Raw genomic sequence first — 22,848 nt, 5'->3', positions numbered from 1 at the left:
TGGGCAACTTCAACTTTGATCGGCTAATGGTCGAATAAGTGCAAGCGGCGAGAAGAGCCGCACACCGGGACGGGATATGGGACGAAATTCTCTCAAATTGTTCTCTGTATGCTCTCTCCGCTCAGTAGCACATGATTTTGACAAATGCGCGCGATGATTGTATAAAATTATACACCAAAAGAATTCGAAATTAGCACAAATTTCAACTCAAAATCCTCTATTTGTAACTCTATTGCTCTTCTGAAGTCAAATGAACTACTTTCATAAGTACCATGTCGTTTTTAAATACCCAAAAGGAAAGTCCGTGAATCACGGGTAAGCAAACGGAAAATGCATGTTCTCCTTGCGTATCTCCATTTTCCATTTTGACAGAGAGCCATATACCATGGTTGATGAATAAAGCGTTAGGTAGGCCGGTGAAGGGCGAGCTTCCGCGCGTGTAAAAAAAAACACTGAGTCAAATCAAAATCGCGTTTAAATTTATAGGTAAATGAAAGAAAAGTCGAAACTTTGTTCAAAATAAATTCTACTAGCTATTTATTAATTCCTGTCGCTAAAATCTAAGTTGACTTTAAAATTTTAGTGTAATATATTTTTTTGTAATATGTTATAATTAAAATTTTATAATGTTAATAGATACAATTGCAGACCAACAATCATACCAACTTCAAGTTTGTAAGATGTAAATTTAGGAAGTTGCAAAACGTTAGGTTCGGTGCTCATTTCGAATCCAACATGTCGTATACGTGCACGTTATCACTGTTTTCCATACTTGTGTTTCAAATATTTGAAAAAATAGCATTAAACCACAGAGAAATTAAACCGTGTTTCCCCGTTGATCCGATACTCGACAATCTGATGGCTCGTGAATCTGGATATTCAGACTAATTCAGAAAATTTCGGATTGAAAAACATTGCGCCCTCAAATCGGATAAATTTATCGATTCTTTCCCTCTGCCTAAAACCCTAAAACGATCGTAAACCAAGGGAATGCTCCATTAACGAGAGCAGCGAGTACAACATCAAACAATCAAACTCGATGTTTTGCTTTTTTCTTTTTTTTCTCGCTATGTTATTGGCATTGGAGTTTGACACTTTTGGAAGCGTTGATAGTTTTGGAAGCGCGATGGTATCCTCTGTCGAATACTTGGTCAAATACATAGCAAGGGATAGCACAGCGCATCCCCTCGTCGTAAACATGTGTGGTGACATCCTTCCAACTCTGTTTAATTTAACGAAGATCTCAACATACTTTTCCTTTTAAACATAATTAATTACATAAATAGGTATCATTTATACCCTATCCTCCTCTTTTCAAAGAGCCAAAGTGCAAAATGTAAAAAAATCGAGTGAAGGCTTCTTTCCCTTTATGCGACCGTTTGAAAACTAAAGCTAGAATTTTTCAATAAAAAACTGCGTACAAGGCCGGTAATGTTTTGAATACTAGTTTGTGTGCATTCATATTCTGTAATATAAATGGTAGCATAAATATGTTTAATTCAGTTTCCTTTCTGCGGAGAGCGTTTAACTGCCCACGGGGTAAATCATTTCCCGCATAAATATTCAATGGATTTCTGTCTGTCTGTCCCTATGTTCCTTATAGAATCGAAAACTACTTAACTAATCAACGTGAAAATTTGCATGTAAGGGTTTTTGGGGCCAGGGAAGGTTCTCTCGATAGCAAAAGACCCTCCCCCACTAAGAGGGGGTCTCCCATACAAATCTATGCCAATAAAAATGGATTTCTGTCTGCCCTATGTTCCTTATAGAATCGAAAACTACTGAACCGATCGGAGTGAAAATTTGCATGTAGAGGTTTTTGGGGCCAGGGAAGGTTCTTATGATGGTTAGAGTCCCCTCCCCCAACTAAGAGGGGAGGCTCCCATACAAATGAAATACATTTCTGCATAACTCGAGAATTAATCAAGCAAATGGAACCAAATTTGGCATGTGGGTATTATCGGAGACAAGAATTTTTTATATGGTAAATTGAGACCCCTCCTCTCTTTAGAAGGGGAATTATGAATCCTCTCTCTTTTAAGAGGGGGGCTTCCATACAAATGAAATACAAATTTCCTCATAACTCGAGAACTAATCAATTAAATGGAACCATATTTGGCATGTGGGTGTTTTTGGAGGCAAGAATTCTTTCTATGATAAATTAGGACCCCTTACCTTTTTAGAAGGGGGGGCTCCTAAACAAATTTTATTTTTTATTTTTATTTACTTTAAATACATGACCTAAGACAAAGTTTTTTAGAAAGTCATTTACGTGAGCATTATGATTTAAACTAAACTAACAACACAAATCTTTCTATAAACATTACACAAACTCTTCTTCTTTAATCTCTCTGATTGAAAAATGACAAGCAGCCTTTCTTGAACAGCACTTCCGATTCAAGGAGCTTCAATTCAGGAGGTAACATGTTCCAGTATACCACACTCCTCACGAAGAAAGTTTCGCCATATTTCGATGTAGAATGCACGGGAACCACCAAGTTGTTAGTTCTACGACTATGCGATGCCGTCAGCTTAGTGAAGATGTAGTTTGGAGCTCGTTGTTTTAAAACCTTGCGCAGAAACAAGCACGATCTTAAGGCATAAAAACACCGGAAAGGACAACCCAAAAGCTGTTTCTGCAGATGACGTACTGAGCTTCTCCGATCTATGTTGAAGATGAATCTAGCGCAGTCATTCAAAGCTATTTCCAATTTCGAAGTCATGGCAGCACTCATGTTTAGGTGTACAATGTCACAAAACGTAAAATGTGGTAAAATCAAGGACTTGAACAGCTGCATCTTAGTCCCTTGAGGTAGATGGTACGATGTTGCCCTCAGTATACGGAGACAGGCATAAATTTTGCCACATTGTACAGAAACCGCTTTATCCCACTGAAGGTTGTCTTGAAATACAAGCCCAAGGTTATTGGACTCACTACTTAGCTCAATTTGGTAACCTTCAATTGTAACTCCTGGAAGTGTCGATATGGGTACGCGCCTTGGTCCAAACAGCATTACTTTGGTTTTAGCAGGATTCAGCTTCAAAGAGTTGCTTCTCGCCCAATCAACTACATGTTGAATATCATGATTGATAAGCCCGATCAACTCTTCTATTGTGACGTTGGGATTGATACAAATCAGCTGGACATCATCTGCAAACATTTGCACACTACAGTGCCGAAGGACATTAGGTAAATCGTTAATGTAAATAGAGAAAAGTAGAGGACCAAGAACGGACCCCTGTGGTACCCCTGATGTCACAGCCAGTTTACTCGAGTGCCTATTACCGCAAATCACAGATTGAGTCCTTCCTGTGAGATAGGATCGAATGAGTTCTGTAGCTGAATAATGGAATTGTAGACGGGATGACAATTTGATACACAACCGCCGATGCGAAATCGTGTCGAACGCTTTGGAAAAATCCAGTAATAGAAGAAGCGCATTCTGCTTTCTATCAACTGCGACAGCAATATCATCATACACTCTTAATAGAGCAGTGCTAACTCCTTGACCCTCTCTAAAACCTGCTTGTCGATCTGTCAGTAGATTACGTCGTTTTAGGTAAACACATATTTGATCCTTCAAAAGTTTTTCGAATGCTTTCGATAACCCACACAACAAACTAATCGGTCGGACAAATGAAAAACAAATTTCCGCATAACTCGAGAACTAATCAATCAGATGGAACCAAATTTGACATGTGAAGATTTTAGGAGGCAAGAATGTTTTCTATGGAGAATTAGGATCCCTCCCCACTTTAGGATGGGGGGGGGGTCCTATACAAATGAAAAACAAATTTCCTCATAACTCGAGAACTAATCAATCAAATGAAACCAAATTTGGCATGTGCGGGGTTTTGAAGGCAGGAATTTTTTTATGATGGTTTAAGTCGCCTCACCCCTGCGGTAGGGGGATAAGGACTCTCATACAAATAAAACAGAATTTTTTGCGTAACTCTAGAACTAATCGAACTCGAGAAATTTTAAACTCTTCCATAAAACATTAGTCATTACTTTCTTTCAGTTGAGTCCGAACGAGCGACAGCGAGTAAGGAGAGAATAGCCCCTGCAAAATGGTACTTTCCACGGAAACTTTCCGTGAAATGGTATATCCCGCGTACGGTTTTTCGTGAAATGGTATTCCGCGAAACTCTATATTCCGCGTTATGGTCAACCGAGAAATGGTGTTCCGCAAAACGGTATGCGGCGAGATGTTATATAATCATGGCGAATATTTTAATGCTATCCGCTTTATTTTATCAGGCTAAGCAATAAGAGGGGTTGTTTTCTAGGAAAATTTGTATATTAAACCACCCATAAACTCCTCAGAAACTTGCAAAACTCGAGATTGTAAGAAAGGTCATCTGAGATTCACGATTTATGAACAACACAGTTTAATTTGCGGCAATACGAAGTTTGTCGGGTCAGCTAGTCTTTAATAAAAATGAGACAAATCTGAGGGGACATGTTTTGAGATAATTCACGTTTTATAATTTTTATTTTGATTTTGCAAAGTTTTTTCTTTCATTGTATTTTTTCCGAAAATACACTTAATTTCCAACAACTTTTCCGTTGACATCATTTTTGATAAATAAGTAGTTTTCGAGAAATATTTTGAAAAAAATCTCATTTAGAAATACACCCTTTTGAAAAGTTACTCTTGACGAAAATAATGATTAGCGTTTTTGTTTTTCAACCTGGGTTAGTTCCAACTCGACCACTGAATAAACAAACATTTTTGAGAGAATAAACAAACGTTTTCAGGTTGTCAGTGTATTGCTCATGGCGGGGCTGAAACTGTAAAAATACCCAGAACGAACCCGTCGTCTAAAAAGTTCAACCCAGAGCGAAACTAAGCTCAACCTGAGTGAACAAAACCAACGTTTTGACAGCCGTTCGGTAGGAACTAGAGTGAACCTAAGTTGGATCTAAGCAAAAACAAAAACGCTATATGTTTCATGGAAAATGAATGGTTTCGTGGCAAAATTTTATTCCAATAAAAAATATTTGAGGTCAACCGTTTTGTTAGTTGAACTGGAATTGCTCATAAAGTGCATTTACATCCCTTTCCTTCCAAGTGAAAACAAACTTTTATTTTGCAGGTTTTTGCAAGTTTCTAAAAAAGTAATTAAACGGTAAAATTTTGACGTGAGTTTTCTAGCATGCATAAAACCATGCTCGAAGTATCGTTTCCCACCATCATCTCAATTTTTATTTTTCAATTTTGTCACTTACACCCCTTTCCTTTTCCAACCCCTGCAATTGCAAACATGTGTGGTAAACGCAGAAAATAACCACATACCACGCTAATAATTTTCGCGTGGGACTCTAAATTAGTGGAAACTCCGCAAAAAAAAACAAACTAAATTTCAAATCTGTAGAAAGCACTTAGTACACGTAGCAAACTTTCATTTTTAGTGATTAAATTGCAATATCACGGCATTCAAAAGCTAAAACAAATTTACTTTACATAGTAAAAATTTTTAACTGTTAATCATGTAAGTATGAAACTGAACAAGCTAGTCTGTCATAAATGTGTACCCAATTTAAATCAAATGAGCGCTGTGTGGTTATGCAAAGTTTAACTAATTTCAGGGCAAACCGGTTGAAGAGCAAAAGTATTAGCAAAAACCGGTATGCTAGGTTAGTTGATTTTTTAGAAGACCAACCAGACTTAGTCAAAAGTTTTAAGAAATTTAACTCCATTTTGGGAAAATACCGCTATTGAGCCCAATAGTATTGAATCCCCTAAGAATCCTGCGGGATGGAAAAAGACATACCTCTATCACAATCCACGGGTACTTTTTCAAAAGGACGTATGTAACAATGAGAGTACATTGAGAAAAATTACCCGAGAATAATGGAATTTAAAGGGTAAGTAACGATATGAACAATCGTAGACGTGGTTTGACTGGAAGTCGAATTGGAAGCGAGAACTTACTAACTATACTATACTAACGAAATAGAACTAACAGCGCTTGAAGAAAGAGTAGTTAACCTGGCTGGGCCTACCGCTGCTGTTGTTGGAATTAGCAATTTCTCATCCTATGGTGTATTAAACGATAACAGTGATGTAAATGAACGAAACGATGACCTGGGCCGCGATACGAACGAAGATGCAGAGCTACAAGAGAGCACCCGTAGAAGAAGACGAGCTTCACCAGCAGCACTGGATTTATTAGGTGAACAGGTGGATAATCAAACAAAGGGTTCGTGATCGTCATAATTTACTTGATGGAACTGTGACAATCACAAAGAAAAAATGTAGAACGAATGCTAGAATGACAAGTCTGACTAAACTGACTACCTCACGTGTTGCAGCAGTATGCGTATGGTAGCACGAGGGGTGGACCTGAAGTCCCGCTAGTAAAATTTCCACTGTCCAAGTATCAAACACTAGCCAGGACTCAGGATATAGCAGTTCGAGTGACAATCCCGATGTCCCGTCAGTAAAGTGTCGTTGGAGACCAGCCCCAAATGCTGGTCACGGCACCAATGTTCGTGATCGTTGTAATTTTACTTGACGGAACTGTGATAATAACGAAGAAAAAATGTAGAACGAATGCTAGAACGAGCCGACCACCACCAGCGGACGGTTTAATAATTTGTAAATCAAATGTAACACAAAGATAATGAGTGAGAGAAAGAAAAGGAATGACAGTGAATGACAAAAAGAAGACAGGGATAAGGACTTATAACAGCGAAATTTAACAATGTTAACAAAACCCAGTTCCAAGCAAAATACCGAACTTTAACGAAACATGTCTATTTTCTCGTGATTTCGGTAAAAAATTCTTGTTTGTTTGAAAAAAAAAAAAAAAAATGCTGAGATATCGAAAAAACGGTCTCACCGAGATATTGCAAACTACTTTGCAAAAAAAATCTATAAAACAATAAATCTCCATAGTTAGTAGGTATACTATAAGCTCGTTGATAAGCATGTGGTTGGCCTGTACTTCGAGGGGTTTGATGTGTTACCTGTTTTTGAGGATGAGGAAAGTGGTACCTCGGGGGGCAAACACGGGAAACGTGTGAGGCTCACGTGTTAGCTGTTTCAAACACTCGGCTATCTTGGAACGAACTGCGACAAACTTCTTGTAGCAGAAATTCTGTTCGCCGTCGTGACTAATTTCTGGTAATGAGTAATGACGTAGTACTGGGTTAATCCAGTTATTGGCGCAAAAATTTGTGATTTTATTAATTTCAGAAATGGTAGACCACTTCTGTAATCGGACTTCTTGTTGCTAATTTGCTGGTAGTATGATTTTTATCACTCAACATCTTATTCCTGTTGGTCACGTTTTGCAGACTGTAATGCCTAAGACGGTTCGATAAAACGCCATTTTTTACGCTATTAGTCTTTCAATTGCAACTCGTTTGTTTGAGAATGAGATTCTTTGTTCCAACCTTTTTCGCCACTGAGGTTCTCCATCGTAATTGGGCATCTCGCTTCTGGGCCGTCGCAGCTGCACAAAATACTATCAGCCGCAAATCTTCTAGGTGCTAGGCAGCATCAAAATGCAATGGCAAAACCAGTTCATTGAAGATATTTGTTGTATTTTCCAGCTTGCGAGAATATCACAGTTTTGGTAATTCGTGCCGCAATTGCGGGTCAGTATCGTATCCATATGGAAGGCAATGGAAATTTTGAACAGCTGCTGATTAAGTGGTGGTACTTCTGGTAATGTTGCAGGTCTGGTAGTGTTCACCGGTACTTGGGATTCGCGGATCTGACGACTCCTGTTCATTTCGCTATGGATCTGTTACTGAATCTCTGGTTGATTTTCCGTTTCTAATGCTGTGCAAAGCTAGTAGGTGCGAGTCTAGAAGCTGCCTAATTTCCGCTATTCATATGATTCGTCAACTTTGATGACCTGTGAGAGTGTACGACTGGTTGAACCCGGTTGGAAACCCGCTCTTGCTGTTCAACTTCCAACCGCTGGCCGCTTACTCTTCTCCACTTCACAATGTTGTAATGTAGATACCAAAATGTCCAAAAATTTGTTCTGAACACATAAAAGACATTTAAAACAAGTGAAGCCTGTCTAACCGAAGGGTTCGTGTTGTTATGTTGTGCGTGCGCCAACTGACCGACAATCTTATCGGGTTCCACTACTTTTTTCTTAGCTTTCTTTCATTCTTCTATTCAGAAACATGTGGCAGAATAATTATGTGATTCGACTTTATAGCGATTTGTTTTCGTTCAATATTATTTTTTGTCAACAACCTTTTTTTCTTGCTGCTGATTGTTTTGGGATGATTACTTGTTTATTATCACATTAAATATTTATTCTTTCAGTTTGCTTTTTTCATTGGTTTTTGTTTGTTTGTTTGCTTGCTTGTTTGTTTGTATAACATACACTGTAGTTTCTTTCTGTGTTCCTTCAAATTGCCATCACTGTTAGAGTATACCTTTATTCGCTTGTTGTCCACTGTTTGCGCTAGTGAATAGGTGATCTCACGCCGAAAAAATGAGATGACCCGGACAGTACGAAGCTGTCCTTACTTGCGTACTGCTTTGTCCCTGTTGAATAGTGTGTTCCTGCACATTGCAGACACTCCGGCGCGCCATACGTATTTATTATACTTTGCTAAGAATAAATATTTCGTTCTTGATTGATTTTGTTCTGACCTACCGTGAATTTTGTTTCCTGTTGTTTTTTTTTTGTTATAAAGTTACTCTGTTGCTCAAGATATAGGAGATGTAATTTGATTGCTAAAGTATTTATTCTGTGTGCCGAAATTTGATGACTACAGTTAGGCATTTGCTGTAAAGAGTATTAGTTTTTGGCGCAAAACTATGCAATATATGTATTTTTATGTGGTTTGGAAGATAAATGCTTTCAGTGAGTTTTGTTCGTGGTTGCGTTAGAGCGCGTGTATAGCAATTTTAGGCCTCAAAACGTGTTGTTTCAAGCTGAGTTTGATCATTGCAACGGTTTGAAATCTTGATCCAACGAGGAGTATGCATTTTGAAATCCACTTGTCACAATGGTAGATTATGCAATGTTGCCGTTTTTCGTTTCTAGAATATTTAATTTACTTATATAACAACCTAGCGTTTTAGCCATTTGTCCTCAAAAGTCTATTGTATCAACATTAAAGCGTCTTTGCTTAACAATTTACATCATCCAATGGGGAGTGGTCAACAGCGAACCAAACACGCTTAAAGTTTGAACCCCGATGATGTGCACCCATTTTAGACTAAAATATAATTCGTTCTGCATTATTCGCGAACACGAATCGCTGGCAATGGTGTCATCTCGATCCGTTTTCAAATGCTGTTACCTTTATCACATGCTTGCTTAAATGTAGACTGGATTTTCCTGGCCAGTAAGCAACCGGAACATAGAAGTGGGCATGGTTTTCATGTGAATCTGCGAGAAGACGTTATTACTATGAGATTTCTGTTGAAAGCATTGACTCGATACTTACTTCACCGACGGACGTCGCCAGCAGGTTAACGATTTTTTCATGTGCCACCGCCACTACACTTTGACTATTGATTTCGATTATGCGGTGACCGACGCGGACGCCACCTCGCTCGGCTATTCCTCCACGTAGCAGACTACAAATCTGCGAAAAAAGAAGTAAGGATGCATTTTTGTTAGTTGAATTGTTTATAGGTACCTATCTCTATTATTTCTTTGATTACTGTCACAAAAGCTACGTTTAAAATTTCAGAAACCGTATACTTACCACTCCATTCTGTACGCTAAATCCTAGCTGATATTTGGTGTTGGGTCGCTTGATTCGTACCTCCACGACAGGAGCGCACGGTACCACCGTGAACTTCACTGCCGTTTGATTCTTAGTGTTCTTGATGTACCCTTGACAGGTGGACAGTGGAAGCCCTACCAAGCTCAGCCCATTGATGGCAATGATCTGATCGCCGATGTTCAGCTGCCCACAGCGTGCCGCCGCTCCGGTCGAGGAAAGGTTGGCAATCACAACCGTCGGTAGCATCGATCCCCAGCCGGACTCGACAATCACAACCCCCAGAATCTCGCCCTTAGATTTCGGTACCACAACCTCTTTCTGCAGTTCTTTTTTGGCGAAAATCTCCAATTCATCGCCGAAAATTTCCTGACTGTTGAGCACTTCTTGATAGTCCATTTCCTTCATAAAGCTGTGATCTTCAATTCCATTTGCCTTCAGGAACTCCATGTAGGCTACCTGAAAGGCCTGTCCGATAGACTGCGCGATAAATTGAGCTTCGTCGCTCTCGAAAACGTGGCAGATCATTTTGGGCGTCCGATTGCCTCGTGGTATAGACTTTTTCGGTGGTGGACTGCTTCCTCCACCACCGTCGGTCGTATTATTGTTAATGGTTGATTGCTGTGTGCTATTGCTAAGGGACGCCGCCGGATCTGCACCAGTGTCACCGTTATCTTGGGGAACGAAGCGTCTCCGTGCCATCAATACCACCAAATCACCGATGTCTGCGATATAGGAGATTGTGCGCAGGGCGTGATCCATCATGATCTCCTTCAAATCTGTGTTTAGCACCATGATTTTTTCGGTCGATATAAAAAGGTCTACTTCGGTGCTGGGTTGAGATTCACCTTCCGGTGCCTATGGAAGAATGTAAAAAGAAAATTGAATGAAGTTTTTCTCGGAAGCGAGTAAGGCAGCTGGAAATGTTCTAGCGTCTCCTTACCAAAGCCTTCAGCGTTTTCGATTAGCGCAAGCGAGCAATTTGGAAAGAAGAGTAAACGGTGGGAGTTTGTGTTGGTTAGCGCATCTATTGCAAATGTATGAGTGAGCAACCCTGCTGTGCTTCGGTATTTACCTTGATTCTTGAAACGGCTTCCTCGGCCTGCATCATACGGGTAGACTTGGTAGGCTGCCCTTCACAAACCAGCTGAGTGGAGCCAAGATAGCGTGCCCGGAACAGTACACCCTCGATGAGCACTGCCGGGTCCAGTAGTCCTGAAGGGAGAGGTTTGAAGGATTATTTCGAAAAATTATTCGATAGGATAGCATTATGCACTGGATTGAAAAAAAGAAACGAAAATATAAAATTTATCATACGATTCACTGCTTGTAGGCGTATAGTTGTCCCATGCAACATTTTGTTATATTCTTGTGCTTTAATGCTCAACTTTAGAATTTGACACGTATTTTTGAAATATTAAGTCAAAACGTGGTTTTTACAACCGTATCCAAGAGCCATGATGTCTATCCACACCGTCGAAAAGCGTCAAGAACTCATTCAAAAACTTCTCAAGTTGATATCATTAATGCTACTTAACCTCAAATAAAAGGGAAAACGACGCAATCGTGCTGAACGCTACTGTGATGTTAAACTGCCTGAATTCTAGAAGACAGACCCAGAAATGTGGTTTACGCAAGCGAAGGTTCAATTCATTATGGCAAATATAATCAAAGCTGTGATCAAACAGTGATATGCACCCATTAAACCAAGTCGACCTTCTCAGTACGTTCACATCGATGTTAGGTTTTTCTGGAACCCGCGAGTCGTCGAGAACTACACCCATCTGCTGGATGAAGCTCTACCTTCCTTTGTGGAGCTAGGTGCTTCGACTCTCGAATACGGATGGAGCAGGATACGTTCGAATAGGTCATACTCCAGAGCCGTTTCGAAGCCATCAAGTTCAGATGGCATGCTACTTGTTGGTCTACCCTATTGCTACTGTTGGTGGTTTAAATTGGTCTGTAGTCTTTCTTCACCAGTCAAGGAAGCATCGATCCCCTTCACTAAAGGAGTAAGGTTATGTCTACCGTGTCATATGCCATTTTAAGGTCTAGAAAGACAACATGGCATTCATTTCCAGACTTTTTACCTTCATATTACGTATTTCCAACATAGTTGACACATGCAGAAGCCGAAGACATGTTTTTTGAAGCCAAAATATAGTCCAATGTAGCGAAAACTAAGTCTATGGTAGTGAACACTGACAATTCCACCAACTTCACAGTAGCGGGACAACGCGTTGAGCAGGTAGACGCCTTTCAATATCTTGGTAGCCAGACAACGCCCGATGGTGGTACCAATATAGCCTGATATAGCCACACGGATCAGGAAGGCCAGGGGTGCCTTTCAAGGCCTTTTGGCGCTCAAACCAGATCACTCTACGTACGAAAACCCGAATCTTTAATTCAAACGTTAAATCCGTACTGCTGTATGCCTGCGAAACGTGGTGCGTCTCAGCGGAGACAACGCAAAAACTGCAGGTATTCATTAACCGGTGCCTGCGATACATCATTCGTGCCTGGTGGCCTGATAGCTGAGGAATCCAATGAGGAACTCCATCGTCGGTGTCATCAACGGCCGATAGCCACAGAAATTCGTGAACGTAGGTGGAAGTGGATCGGACACACTTTTAGGACAGGAAATTATGGTGGACTACAATAAAGGCCTAGACACAACGCATATGGATTTTACTACGTTGCGGAAATTTGACAAAAACCCATGAAAAATTTGTCAAATTGCCGCAACGTAGTAAAATCCGTAAGCATTATGTCTGAGCCTTAAGTATGATGCTTTTGTTATCGTTTCTGACGATAAGTTTACTTGTTTTTACTGAATTTTGTATCCTACTGTTACCGTAATTTTTATGCTTAAGTGCTATGGTTATTTTTCCGGGAACTAACTGACGTAAAGCAGCAAATGAAATGGTCAAAACTATTCTCGGATAAGAGAGTTACTGATTTTCCTCGCTTTGAGAATTACTGCGTCACGTCACATACAGAAAAATATCCCTTCAGCTCTCTTTCCGAGCAAGACAACAGTTCGGAACAAATTGTTGCAGTATATGGATGCCATCTAGCAAAAGGAAAAGGTTTCCGCTCACTTTCTATGAAGTTTCAGCTTCAGGACATCAAATTGGGCTAGATTTAATGTTTAAACGATAACACCGGTTGAAGAAGAGGGGCGGTTTGGCACTCTGGCATACTTCCCAAGCACAGATTTCAAATTGGACTAGGTTTAATCGCGTTCGTAAGGAATTTTGTTGGGACGTGGAGACTTTGTCACTCTTTCTGGCGTACTTCCCAAGCACAGATATCAAATTGGTCTAGGTTCAATCGTCGCAAAGAATTTTCGACCTGCTGGGACGGGGAGATTTTGTCACTTTTTTTTTCCTAAAAATACGTTGCGACCAATCACGAAGCGAGGATTGCTAGTTGGACAATACTTAATTATTTTCAATTTTTCAATAGTGTGTACCTTGAAATCAATAGGTTTCTATATTGGGGTTGATGCGTAGAAGATTTTCCGATTGCAAAAATGGTGCAAAAATATTTAAAATCGATCGGGAAACCGCTAAGCTATTAGCGCACAAAACCTATCATTTTTCGTGACGCTCGCATTTTTACATTTTTCGGAATGACACCCTATCCCAAACCTTGCCGTACGACGTAGTCCGACATCAAAAGAGTTCATCAGGTACATGCTTCGGGGTCTGCCCTGGATGGATCCTGTCTAACTTCCTCCATACGGACACAGGTGTAAGGTGCTAGACATGGACACCTTGGAAAAGAGGAGGAACGATATGCGTGCCGTATTTGTTGAAAAGTAATAATGTGGATCAATTGACGCCCTTTGGATTCTAGCCAAGATCAATTGTACTAACGCGCCCTCGAGAGTTCTTCGCACAACTGAATTCCGTTTAATCGGACATTATATAGTCAAAACGAACCTGTTACCGCATGTGTGCAGTTCTTGCCTTCTTTTTGATACCAGTTTATATCCTTTCATATAGAACTGCTCCTCTTGTTTTAACCAGATTTCGTGCAGGAGGGCTATGTCTGATATTTTTAACTATTGTCGTATAAAAGTCCTTTCTTTTCTCCGTAGGGCGTAAACTCTAAACGTTGTGTTGCAAGATTTTGGAGTCCTTCGCCATTTCCAGGTTCATGTTCTATTCTGTTGTTCGCAGTTTTGTTTCGTATTGTTTCCGTATGTTTCGGCGATCTGGTTCAATCCGGAAAACGTAACTTTACGTTACTGTTGGTCCTAAAATTTCTTCTGTTTGCAAACTTGGGGTTTCCTCTGCTGGTAGGGTTTATTTCTAATTCCCGTCGTAGTAAGTAAAGCTATTCTAATTTTCATCATTTGTTGGATGGATTTAATGAATACTCCAGAAGTTCTTGTGCTGATTTGAATAAAACACACTTGCCTTCCGATCCGTAAACTTTGAAATCACTGAGAAGCGAATATTAAAGCATATTACTGAAATTACGCAACTGACTTTATTTCTTAAATTCGTCATACCGTTTTAAAATCCGTCCATCAAAATTTTTCAGCGTCCGAACTAAAAATCACAACAATGCTTACGAAGCTAACGCGCATGTATTTGTGTAGGACGGCATGACAAATGTTATTCTGCAAAATTTCTGCAGGTCAGGCAAGTTTTCTCGGCTGTAGAATAACGACAATGCCTTGCGTGAGTTATTTTCATTTATGAATGACGGAAATTAAAACGATTATTCGACATTTCCTTCTTCGTCGCACCAAAAATTTGTAGGAAATTTGGCTGGTAGGACGTCTTTAATGATAAAAAGCATTTAAATAGATCTCAGCTCACTTTGATTGATCGCATGTGATAGACAACAAACTAAAATATTAGGGAATAACTCATTGGCGGAACTAGCGCTCATTTCTAGGGGGGCTATAGCCCCCGGAACTTTTTTCAACCGTTTTATTTCGTTGGCATATTAAAATTTAATGCACATTAATGCCTGGAATCTTATAACAGTCATGCAAATAAACGTTACTCTGAAGTTTTTCGTACCTATAGTTATCTAACTATTGGTTTTTCAAAAATTAAAAAACTTAGTCAACTTTTCTAGGGGGGGCTAAATCTTTTCTAGGGAGGGCTTAGCCCCCCCTAGTTCCGCCAATGGAATAACTAGTTTAGCATTGTGTGTTGTAAAAATGCTGTTATTTTTAATTATTTGTGTTGGATAGGACGGGAATAGGCAATTACGACGAAGCAGCAACATACCCTACCTATTTTATGCCTAGACTTCCAGCAATTGGCACACTGCTTAACAGGAAAAATATAAAGTTCTGTTTTGAAATTACAACCAAAAATTTTAAACATTCTTGGGATGTCTTCTCCTTTGACAGTTTTCTTAAGGCCCCCCTATTGGTTTCGTCGTTTGATCCTTTCCACACGCTTGATTTCGTACTCTAAGACCGTGCTCGTGAACGTTTCCTCTTCACCAAAATCAACTGGGATTCCCGCAACGCAATTCCCGCAATTTTTTATATTAGTCTTTTAAGCACATGTTTTGTACTACGGTGAAATTCTCCTGTCTATTTCGATGGACCTTATATCTAAAACGACCAATTTTAGTAATTTCCTTGACTTCTGTGAGACCCAGATCGTGAAGAAATTTTAATATACAGCTAAATACACGAACTTCGAAGCTACCTCCGCTGATCCACATGTTTCGGCGGTAGCAGCTTCGTTTTTCCCGATTCAGCTTTTGAATTTTCTGGCGTGTGAGATCATGTTAACATTTTATCGGTCACCGCCAAAAAATTTTCGAGACCGATTTTTTATATTCATTGATTAATAACTACCTTCGACAAATTGTCACTCGCGGATTTTCGTAACACAAAATGGCTAAATTTCAAATCAAAGATTCTGATAATTATTTTGTTTTACTGGTTCGGAAATATGGTCTGAGATCCCAATTAATATATGATCAAACAACGCTTCCTGCGATATCCGAAGACTTCCTGCGAGCAAATCCAAAAAACGACCGGACAACACGGCTACTTGTTCAAATCTTGACGGGTGTTTGGATGCGTGCGACTGTCTAACTTTCATTTATTTTGTTACATGGGGCAGCTATGCTGCAATTAGCGGCAATTAAGTGCATAACAAAAAGCGATAGAAACATTACTTCGGGACAATTCGGGGACACTTACAACATCGGAGAATAACGACATCCACGAATAGTAGGAATGGCGTGCAAAGGAAATATGGATTTTTGAATATATTTTAAGTGTTTAACGATACCTATATACTAAATATTAAAGCTTGGGTTTCTTAAGTATTTCGTTCAAAAGCACCGATATTGGACGAATCAAATATTATGACATACAGCAACACATAGAGAAGCAAAAACCGAAAAAGAAACAACTCACCCTCTTTTGTTTTGGATTTTCCCTTTTTGTCTGAATCCTAGAAATACAAATTGAAAAGTAACTGATAATATAACGAACCATTTTTCGGGTGAAATTCACCTTTTCCTTCAACGAAATGGCAAAGTTTAACAAAAATACTGTTATTTTGCAGCTGGAGGCTGGAAGGAAAAGTGATTCCAGCCTTCTGAATCAGTCGAAATAAAACAATATTCACTAAAGCATGCAACAAAACCAAGCAAACGTATGATAAATTCAACGCACACTTTTATGCATCGGGCTGGTAGCCTCCACCACGGGCGAGAGCTGTTTCAGATCATCCGCATCGCAGGGTGACGCCAGCTTGACGCTTCCGCCGTTGCCGTACACATTGGTAAGCGTAACGTTGTTCACCGGCGATTCGGCCGACAGCTGCGTTCCGAGACCAGCTCGGATAGCGGTATGGTTTTTGTTAATTAGCGGTACCGTGGGTGAACGGGCTGAGCGGATTTTCGGCCGTTCTGTCCAACTCTGTGGTAGTGAAAAATGGCAGAAAAAGACGCAAACACGGATGGGTTGATGAGAACATTGATAGAACAGGACAACATTACGCGGAGGGTGCCAATTTTACCTTATCGTCCACGAAACCATGCTCATCCAGGCGCTGTTGGCCGAGAAGACGATCCGTTTCCAAATCCGTGTCTGCTTCTTCCTCGTCGGCACTGAGTAACTTTGCCGGAAGGTCCGAGTCTAAACTTTCCCGCGATTTGTCGTAGGATCTGAAAGCGGAATTCGTATAAAGTGCTTTTGTTTGACATTAGGAGATGCTAACCTTGGAACCCACACCGGTGAACTGCCGCACATTTGGTCCAATTCTGGATTCAGCACCGAAGTTCCTTCGGTAGAAGGCAGAATTTTGGTTTTCTGCAGAGCAGCTTTGATGTCCTTGATTGCTTCTTGCACTTCATCGCATGAATCGAGCTGTTGGTGCTCATCATCCTGCAGTTGCTGCGAGGCCAGCTGAATGGAAGATATAAACGAGTGACTGTTATCTTGTTCTACATCAGCAACTGCATCGGTTCCAATCGCAAGTGCTTGCTGTTGTTGTTGGTGATCCATTACAATTGAAATACCAGACCCAGGGAGGGGTATATTGTTCTCCGTATCGGACGCATGCCCACTGGACAGACCGTCCTCCAGAATTGGCATACTGCTGTACAACCGGGCGTAATCCGTTCCACCATCGCCATGGCCACTGATGTGCCCTGGCAAGCCATTCAGGTCCCCTGAAAGCCCTGCAAGTAACCGATAGCTTAATTATTAAATTATTCAACGCCAACTTAAGCGGACCCAAATCAAATGCCAACATGCAAAGCAGACAAAACAGTGTTACCAACCGTATTCGTTGCCGATGTAGCGCAGTGATACTTCTGAGTCTAGATCGCCACAGTTGGAATCGTAGTCAGTCGTTTCAGGAGAGAGCGTGAAATTTCTCAACTTGCTATCCTCTTGCAGATGTTGATGCTGTTGTTGGTGCAGATGATGGTCCGCTTCTGATTCCCTACCACCACTACTTCGACTGCCAGAGTCGATGTACAGTTCAATGTCTTGTGCTTCCCCACAACCAACCCCATAACCATGATAATGGGAATTATGAGAATGATGATAGTAACGCTGCTGGTTGTGCGCTTCGGCTTGTTGCGAAACATCGCCGTCAATGTAGTGGTACTGCCGGTTGCTATTCCGCTGATAGTACGGATAACTATTGCTTAGTTGAGCCCCGATAGTACCATTAGAGTCCCGATCATCTTGCTCATTGTTGCAATCGTTCGGATTTGGTGGAGAAGCCGCTTCGGCTTCCCACTCCAAACTACCATCACGCTGCTTTGCAGCTAACCGTTGCCCGACATAGGCATTATTTTGAGCGTTCCGGTTAGTAGAAGCGTAAGCGAAAAAATAGTCATCCACTCCGCCACCATCGTTCTCGATACCGGTTAGTAGGTTAGTCGGAGTCGGGTTGCTACGGTCACCCTCGTCCAGATCATTGTTAGAAGCGAAATATTCCGCATAAGAGAGGTTAAACTTACTATCGTCTGCTTTCCTACCGAGTCGAGAGTCCTCCTCATCATTGAGATTGATCAATTCCGAATTTGAATCGCCTACCTTGGGTCGCTGTTGATAGATCTCCGAAGAACACGGAGAAATTACTCGCTAAAAGCAAAACACAGAAGAATTAAACAGTTATTTTGCTACGACTACGAAAACTATCCTACCTTTGGAAAACCCGGTCTAGCCATTCCTGATGGCTTACTTACTGCACTTCCGGCATCACCTTCATAGCGATCAATATTGCCGAACCTCCTCGGTGAGCCCTCATATTCCGCTATCGTTAAACCGCCGATAATTCGTTGGATCTTCGAACTATCTACGTCGTAGTAATTTTTCTCAACATCGACAGCATCACCGTTTCCGGCCCGATCGGGACGCCCTTCACCAGATCCGCAGCTGTCTTCATTCTCCGAAGGCACCGGTGAACTACCGAGGATGTTTCGATCGTCACTCATCCTCCAGCGACCGCCACCAGTCCCACTTTCTATGTCGTCAAATACAACCATTTCTCCATCGGACAGCATCGAAAAGGACGAAAATTGCTGTTGGCCGGCAGCGCTTTGGATGGCTGCTCCCAGTCCGGCACTCAACTGAGTCGGACTAGAGGGATTCGTGGAGTTATTGCTATCATTGTTTCCTCCGGAACCGACTGGACTGCGTCCGACCTTGATTTGATGATGGTGCATCAACGAGCTGTGCTGGTAGCGCAGTTTGGTGTCCAAATCCGTTAGGTCGGGCGAGTTCAGAACGGTACTAGCTGGCGTTGTGTTAGGAGTCCGTTGCGTAGCCCGCATTTCCCACAGCAACCGATCGGAGTCTTTGTTGTAGATAGTATAGTTTTGCGGGCGTCCAGGCGGTGGTAGTCGAGGTCCAAGCGGGGGACCAGTACCGCCGCCACCGGTGCCAGTGCTGGACGCACCGGCGGACGGTTTCAACTGGGTACCGTTCGTGTAGGACATCTGAGAAATTGCTGTTGTTAGTTGAGCGAAATTGCACTGGGCTGCTGAAGCGACTTCAACTGGTGCACGCCGGTCGTTGGTCTCGGGTGGACCCGAAAATTGGTTGTTCGTTCTTATTTGGTAAAATGTAATTCAGTCTTGCTTATTTGCTGCAGAGTAACAACGTGGCGGTATTCTTGGAGATTTGGTAGAAACGTTGTTGCGATAGGTGATTCATATTGCTTGCAGTAGAGAAACGGTTGATGCTGAAAAGAAATATGAGATTGTATTAAAGATTAGAGTCTAAAACAATCACTGTTTTTATTGTCAACAGAACGTCATTGACGTCGGTTGCGTTAAAGCGAAGACTCTAGAACTCAAGACTGAGCATAGGGCTTTTGCTACACACACATGCAAGACATCTGTTGGGCACACATTGCATATTTTCCTATTCGATGCAGCAAAAACATGCTGGATAAAATTATCATTTTTTCTAAAATTATTTATCATTTTAAAGCAACTAATAGTCAAAGTAACCGACAAATGTTCCCTGAAATATATGCTGACTTTTAGTAACTAGGGTTTCGGTGAATTCGCGTTAAATCGGTGTCCCAAATATACTGTTTTTTGAAGCAATATACGGCATAGGCCAAGTTGAAAGTAACGGAATATAAAATTGGTTTTAGCATAATAAATTGCTTTCTTAACCGAAAGCAACTGCTGGCTATTGATATTTGTTTAATTTTATCCCGCTAACATAGGTCATAGTTACATTTTTGATCATTGCTACCGCGTCTTAGCTTATTTGTTGAAAATAATTTTTTTATTCAGTAAACAAATATATTACCTTGCCATATGTATGAAGCAATTTGTAATTTCTGTTTTAAATAAAGAAAATAAATCATTTAAAAATTTTTACTCTTCCAAGCCCGTGTGTTTTATATGGAGCTGTCACTTTTGCCTGCCCAACAGATCTCCAATACATATGCACTCTGCAAACACCCTATGCACACAAACCATTAATACAGTCACACACTAGCAACCCTTATACCCCTTATACTCAGCAAAGGGTGATACCAGTAACGCCATATCTTTTCCCAGCTGTCTACTGCTTATAAGTGTTAGTGATCACAGTCATCTGAAAGAATGTATGCGTGTGATGTTGATGTACGATATCATACAATGATGTCAGTAAGGTTGTGATGCTAGAATGATCGAACATTTACAACTTAAAAGCTACCACCGTAATCCGTAGAGGGCGTACTGACCCTGCCCGTTAACAGAGTTGATTTGACAGAGTGTCAGAGGGGAGTAAAGTTGTTGAACAAGTACATGTGATGCAAATCTTTATTCTGGTTCATGACAATGTTGGTAACGATAAATATAAAAAGGAATATCTAGGCAAAATATAAAATAACTCGAGGAGCACACCAAGCTTCTTAACATCCTCCTCCTCGTTGACACGGCTGACAATTAACTTTATTATCTTCGATCGGTAAAACAGAAATCGTGCTCACTCCACGACAAACCTCTCCGCTAGTAGTTCTTCACTATCACCGTCACCGCCCGTACTAAATTGTTGATACCTTCATGTATTGCCCGTTTCTTTGGTAACAAAACGCGCTGCTTACTTTTTTGATAGCTTGAAATCGTCGCAGAAAGAATCTGCCTGGCAGATCATTGGCGTAGCTAGAGGGGGTGCCTGGGGGACCAGGCCCCCTCCAGAATTTTGCAGGCCCCCTCTAGAAAATTTCCCCATTGGAAGCATTCGTCTCCATTCGAATTAGGCTTCTCGTCGCCAATTTCCCAGTCGTCTCAGAAGTCGGAAATCACTTTCGACCTGGTCCAGGCATCTTGCACGTTGAGCTCCCCTGTTCCTGGTGCAAGTGCAGTTCTTGAAGGGAACTATTTTCGTCGCACTGTCGTCCGGCATCCTTACGATGTCATACGCTTACGGCATCCGGCCCACCGTAGCGTACTGACTTTCGCCAAATGCTCGATAGGAATCTCTCCAAATAGTGCATGTATCTCGTGATTCACCTGTCCACCACTCTTCGCTTTCCGTTTGTACTCCGCCAAATATCATCCGTAGCACCTTCTGCTCGAATACGTCAAGGGCGCGTATGTCCTCCGTGAGCAGTGACACGGCTACAAGTTCATAAAGAACCACTATTCTTCGTACGGCGGCGTACGCTTCTTTATCGTAGCGTTCTGCGAAAGTCAAAGTACATCCGATTTCGGATCTACCGTCAACTGTTACCGTCGTGAGAGGCACGCGTTTGTTTCCTTTGAGCCTCCTTCTTTCATGTATTTGGTCTTCAACACATTTATTTTTACCTCAATCCTCCTAGACTCCATTTTCATCGGATAGCCCCCTCAAGAGCGATGTTGAATAACATGCATCATAAACCGTTCCCTTGTCTCAACCTTCACCGCGACTCAAAGGTACTCGAAAGTCTCCGAGATACGCACGAAACACATCAATCGATCTAATGTAGCTCCGATCAATCGCGTCAGTTCATCCGGAAAACCGTGTCCGTGTCTGCCATAGCTGGTCTTGATCGACTGTATCTTATACTGCTTTGAAATCAATAAAGATGTGATGCATGGGCACGTTGTACTCCCGACATTTCTGTAAGATCTGTCCGATGGTGAACATCTGATCCGTAGTTACGTAGGTCCCCATGAATCCCGCTTGGTAATTCCCTACAAAACCCTGTGCTATCGGTGACAGGATTATAATGAAATTTTTCTGGAAGGCACCCCTAGGCCCCCTCCAGGGAAATTTCGTAGCTACGCCAATACTGGCTGTATGTAAGTATCCAGCTTTTAACGAGCTATAATCACAGAGAACAGATTAACAGGCTCGAAGGAAGTAATCGATTTTTTGTGTTGTAAAATCTGTCGGTGGCGCCCTCCAGAAATAGTTTGCCAAACGCATCAAAAAATATCCTTTATCAATATTTCTTTGTGTTGGAGTTACATAGCAGCGATGGCAGCGGCATCAAGATTTAGTTGCCACTTACTGCTCGATGGGTGCTCTATAGAAGGATCACTCGTATTACATAAAAACCTTTTACACACTTTTTGTGGATTACCTGGGAGTCTGTTCTCTGTGCTATAATGGCGCACGTGTTCGTAATATTTGAACAGCATTTTTGACATTTTCCTAATACATCGCACGTTTTCTTTCCGTACATTCCTTTAGTTTTACCCTGAACGCACGGAAAGAAAACGTGCGATGTATTAGAGAAATGTCAAAAATGCTGTTCAAATATTACGAACACGTTCGCCATTATGGCTCATAAAAAGCTAGATATATTATGCTTGTCTAGCACGTAAGCTATTGTGTGCGCATTCCCTTACTGGACACGACGGTTGAAACAGTTTTTGGAGACAAAAATTTTTTCTATGATGAATTGGGACCCCTCCACACTTTAGGAGGGGGGCTCCTATACAAATGAAATACAAATTTTCTCATAACTCAAGAACTAATCAAGCACATAGAACCAAATTGGGCATGTGAAGGTTTTCGAGGGCAAGAAAATTTTCTATGGTGAATTAGGACCCCTCCGCACTTTAAGAGAAGGGGCTCCTGTACAAATGAAATACAAATTTCCTCATAACTCGAGAACTAATCAAGCAAATGGAACCAAATTTGGCACGTGGGTGTTTTTGGAGACAATTTTGTTCTATGATGA

At 41.2% G+C, this 22,848-nt stretch overlaps 1 protein-coding gene across 3 annotated transcripts in view; it reads right to left on the bottom strand.

The window, feature by feature from the left end:
* Positions 1-8,181: 8,181 nt before the first annotated feature.
* The window catches only part of LOC128732926 (amyloid-beta A4 precursor protein-binding family A member 2-like), a 34,218-nt gene continuing 19,551 nt past the window's right edge, over positions 8,182-22,848 (bottom strand). The window contains exons 2-11 of one of the 3 annotated variants that reach the window (XM_053826392.1): positions 18,374-19,413; positions 17,498-18,311; positions 16,933-17,395; positions 16,732-16,879; positions 16,386-16,631; positions 16,125-16,161; positions 10,791-10,930; positions 9,698-10,573; positions 9,434-9,574; positions 8,182-9,375 (exon numbers count right to left, since the gene is read on the bottom strand). In XM_053826392.1, coding sequence (XP_053682367.1) covers positions 9,304-9,375; positions 9,434-9,574; positions 9,698-10,573; positions 10,791-10,930; positions 16,125-16,161; positions 16,386-16,631; positions 16,732-16,879; positions 16,933-17,395; positions 17,498-18,311; positions 18,374-19,168 — 3,732 coding nt within the window. In that variant the 5' untranslated portion in view covers positions 19,169-19,413 and the 3' untranslated portion in view covers positions 8,182-9,303. The remainder of the gene's footprint in view (positions 9,376-9,433; positions 9,575-9,697; positions 10,574-10,790; positions 10,931-16,124; positions 16,162-16,385; positions 16,632-16,731; positions 16,880-16,932; positions 17,396-17,497; positions 18,312-18,373; positions 19,414-22,848) is intronic. The other 2 variants (XM_053826393.1, XM_053826391.1) reach the window with 2 other exon arrangements.

Source organism: Sabethes cyaneus, chromosome 1 (genome assembly GCF_943734655.1).
Source record: "Sabethes cyaneus chromosome 1, idSabCyanKW18_F2, whole genome shotgun sequence".
NCBI classification, from domain to species: domain Eukaryota; kingdom Metazoa; phylum Arthropoda; class Insecta; order Diptera; family Culicidae; genus Sabethes; species Sabethes cyaneus.
The sequence above is the reverse complement of the archived record's forward strand: the minus strand, read 5'-3'. Positions and strand labels throughout refer to the sequence as shown.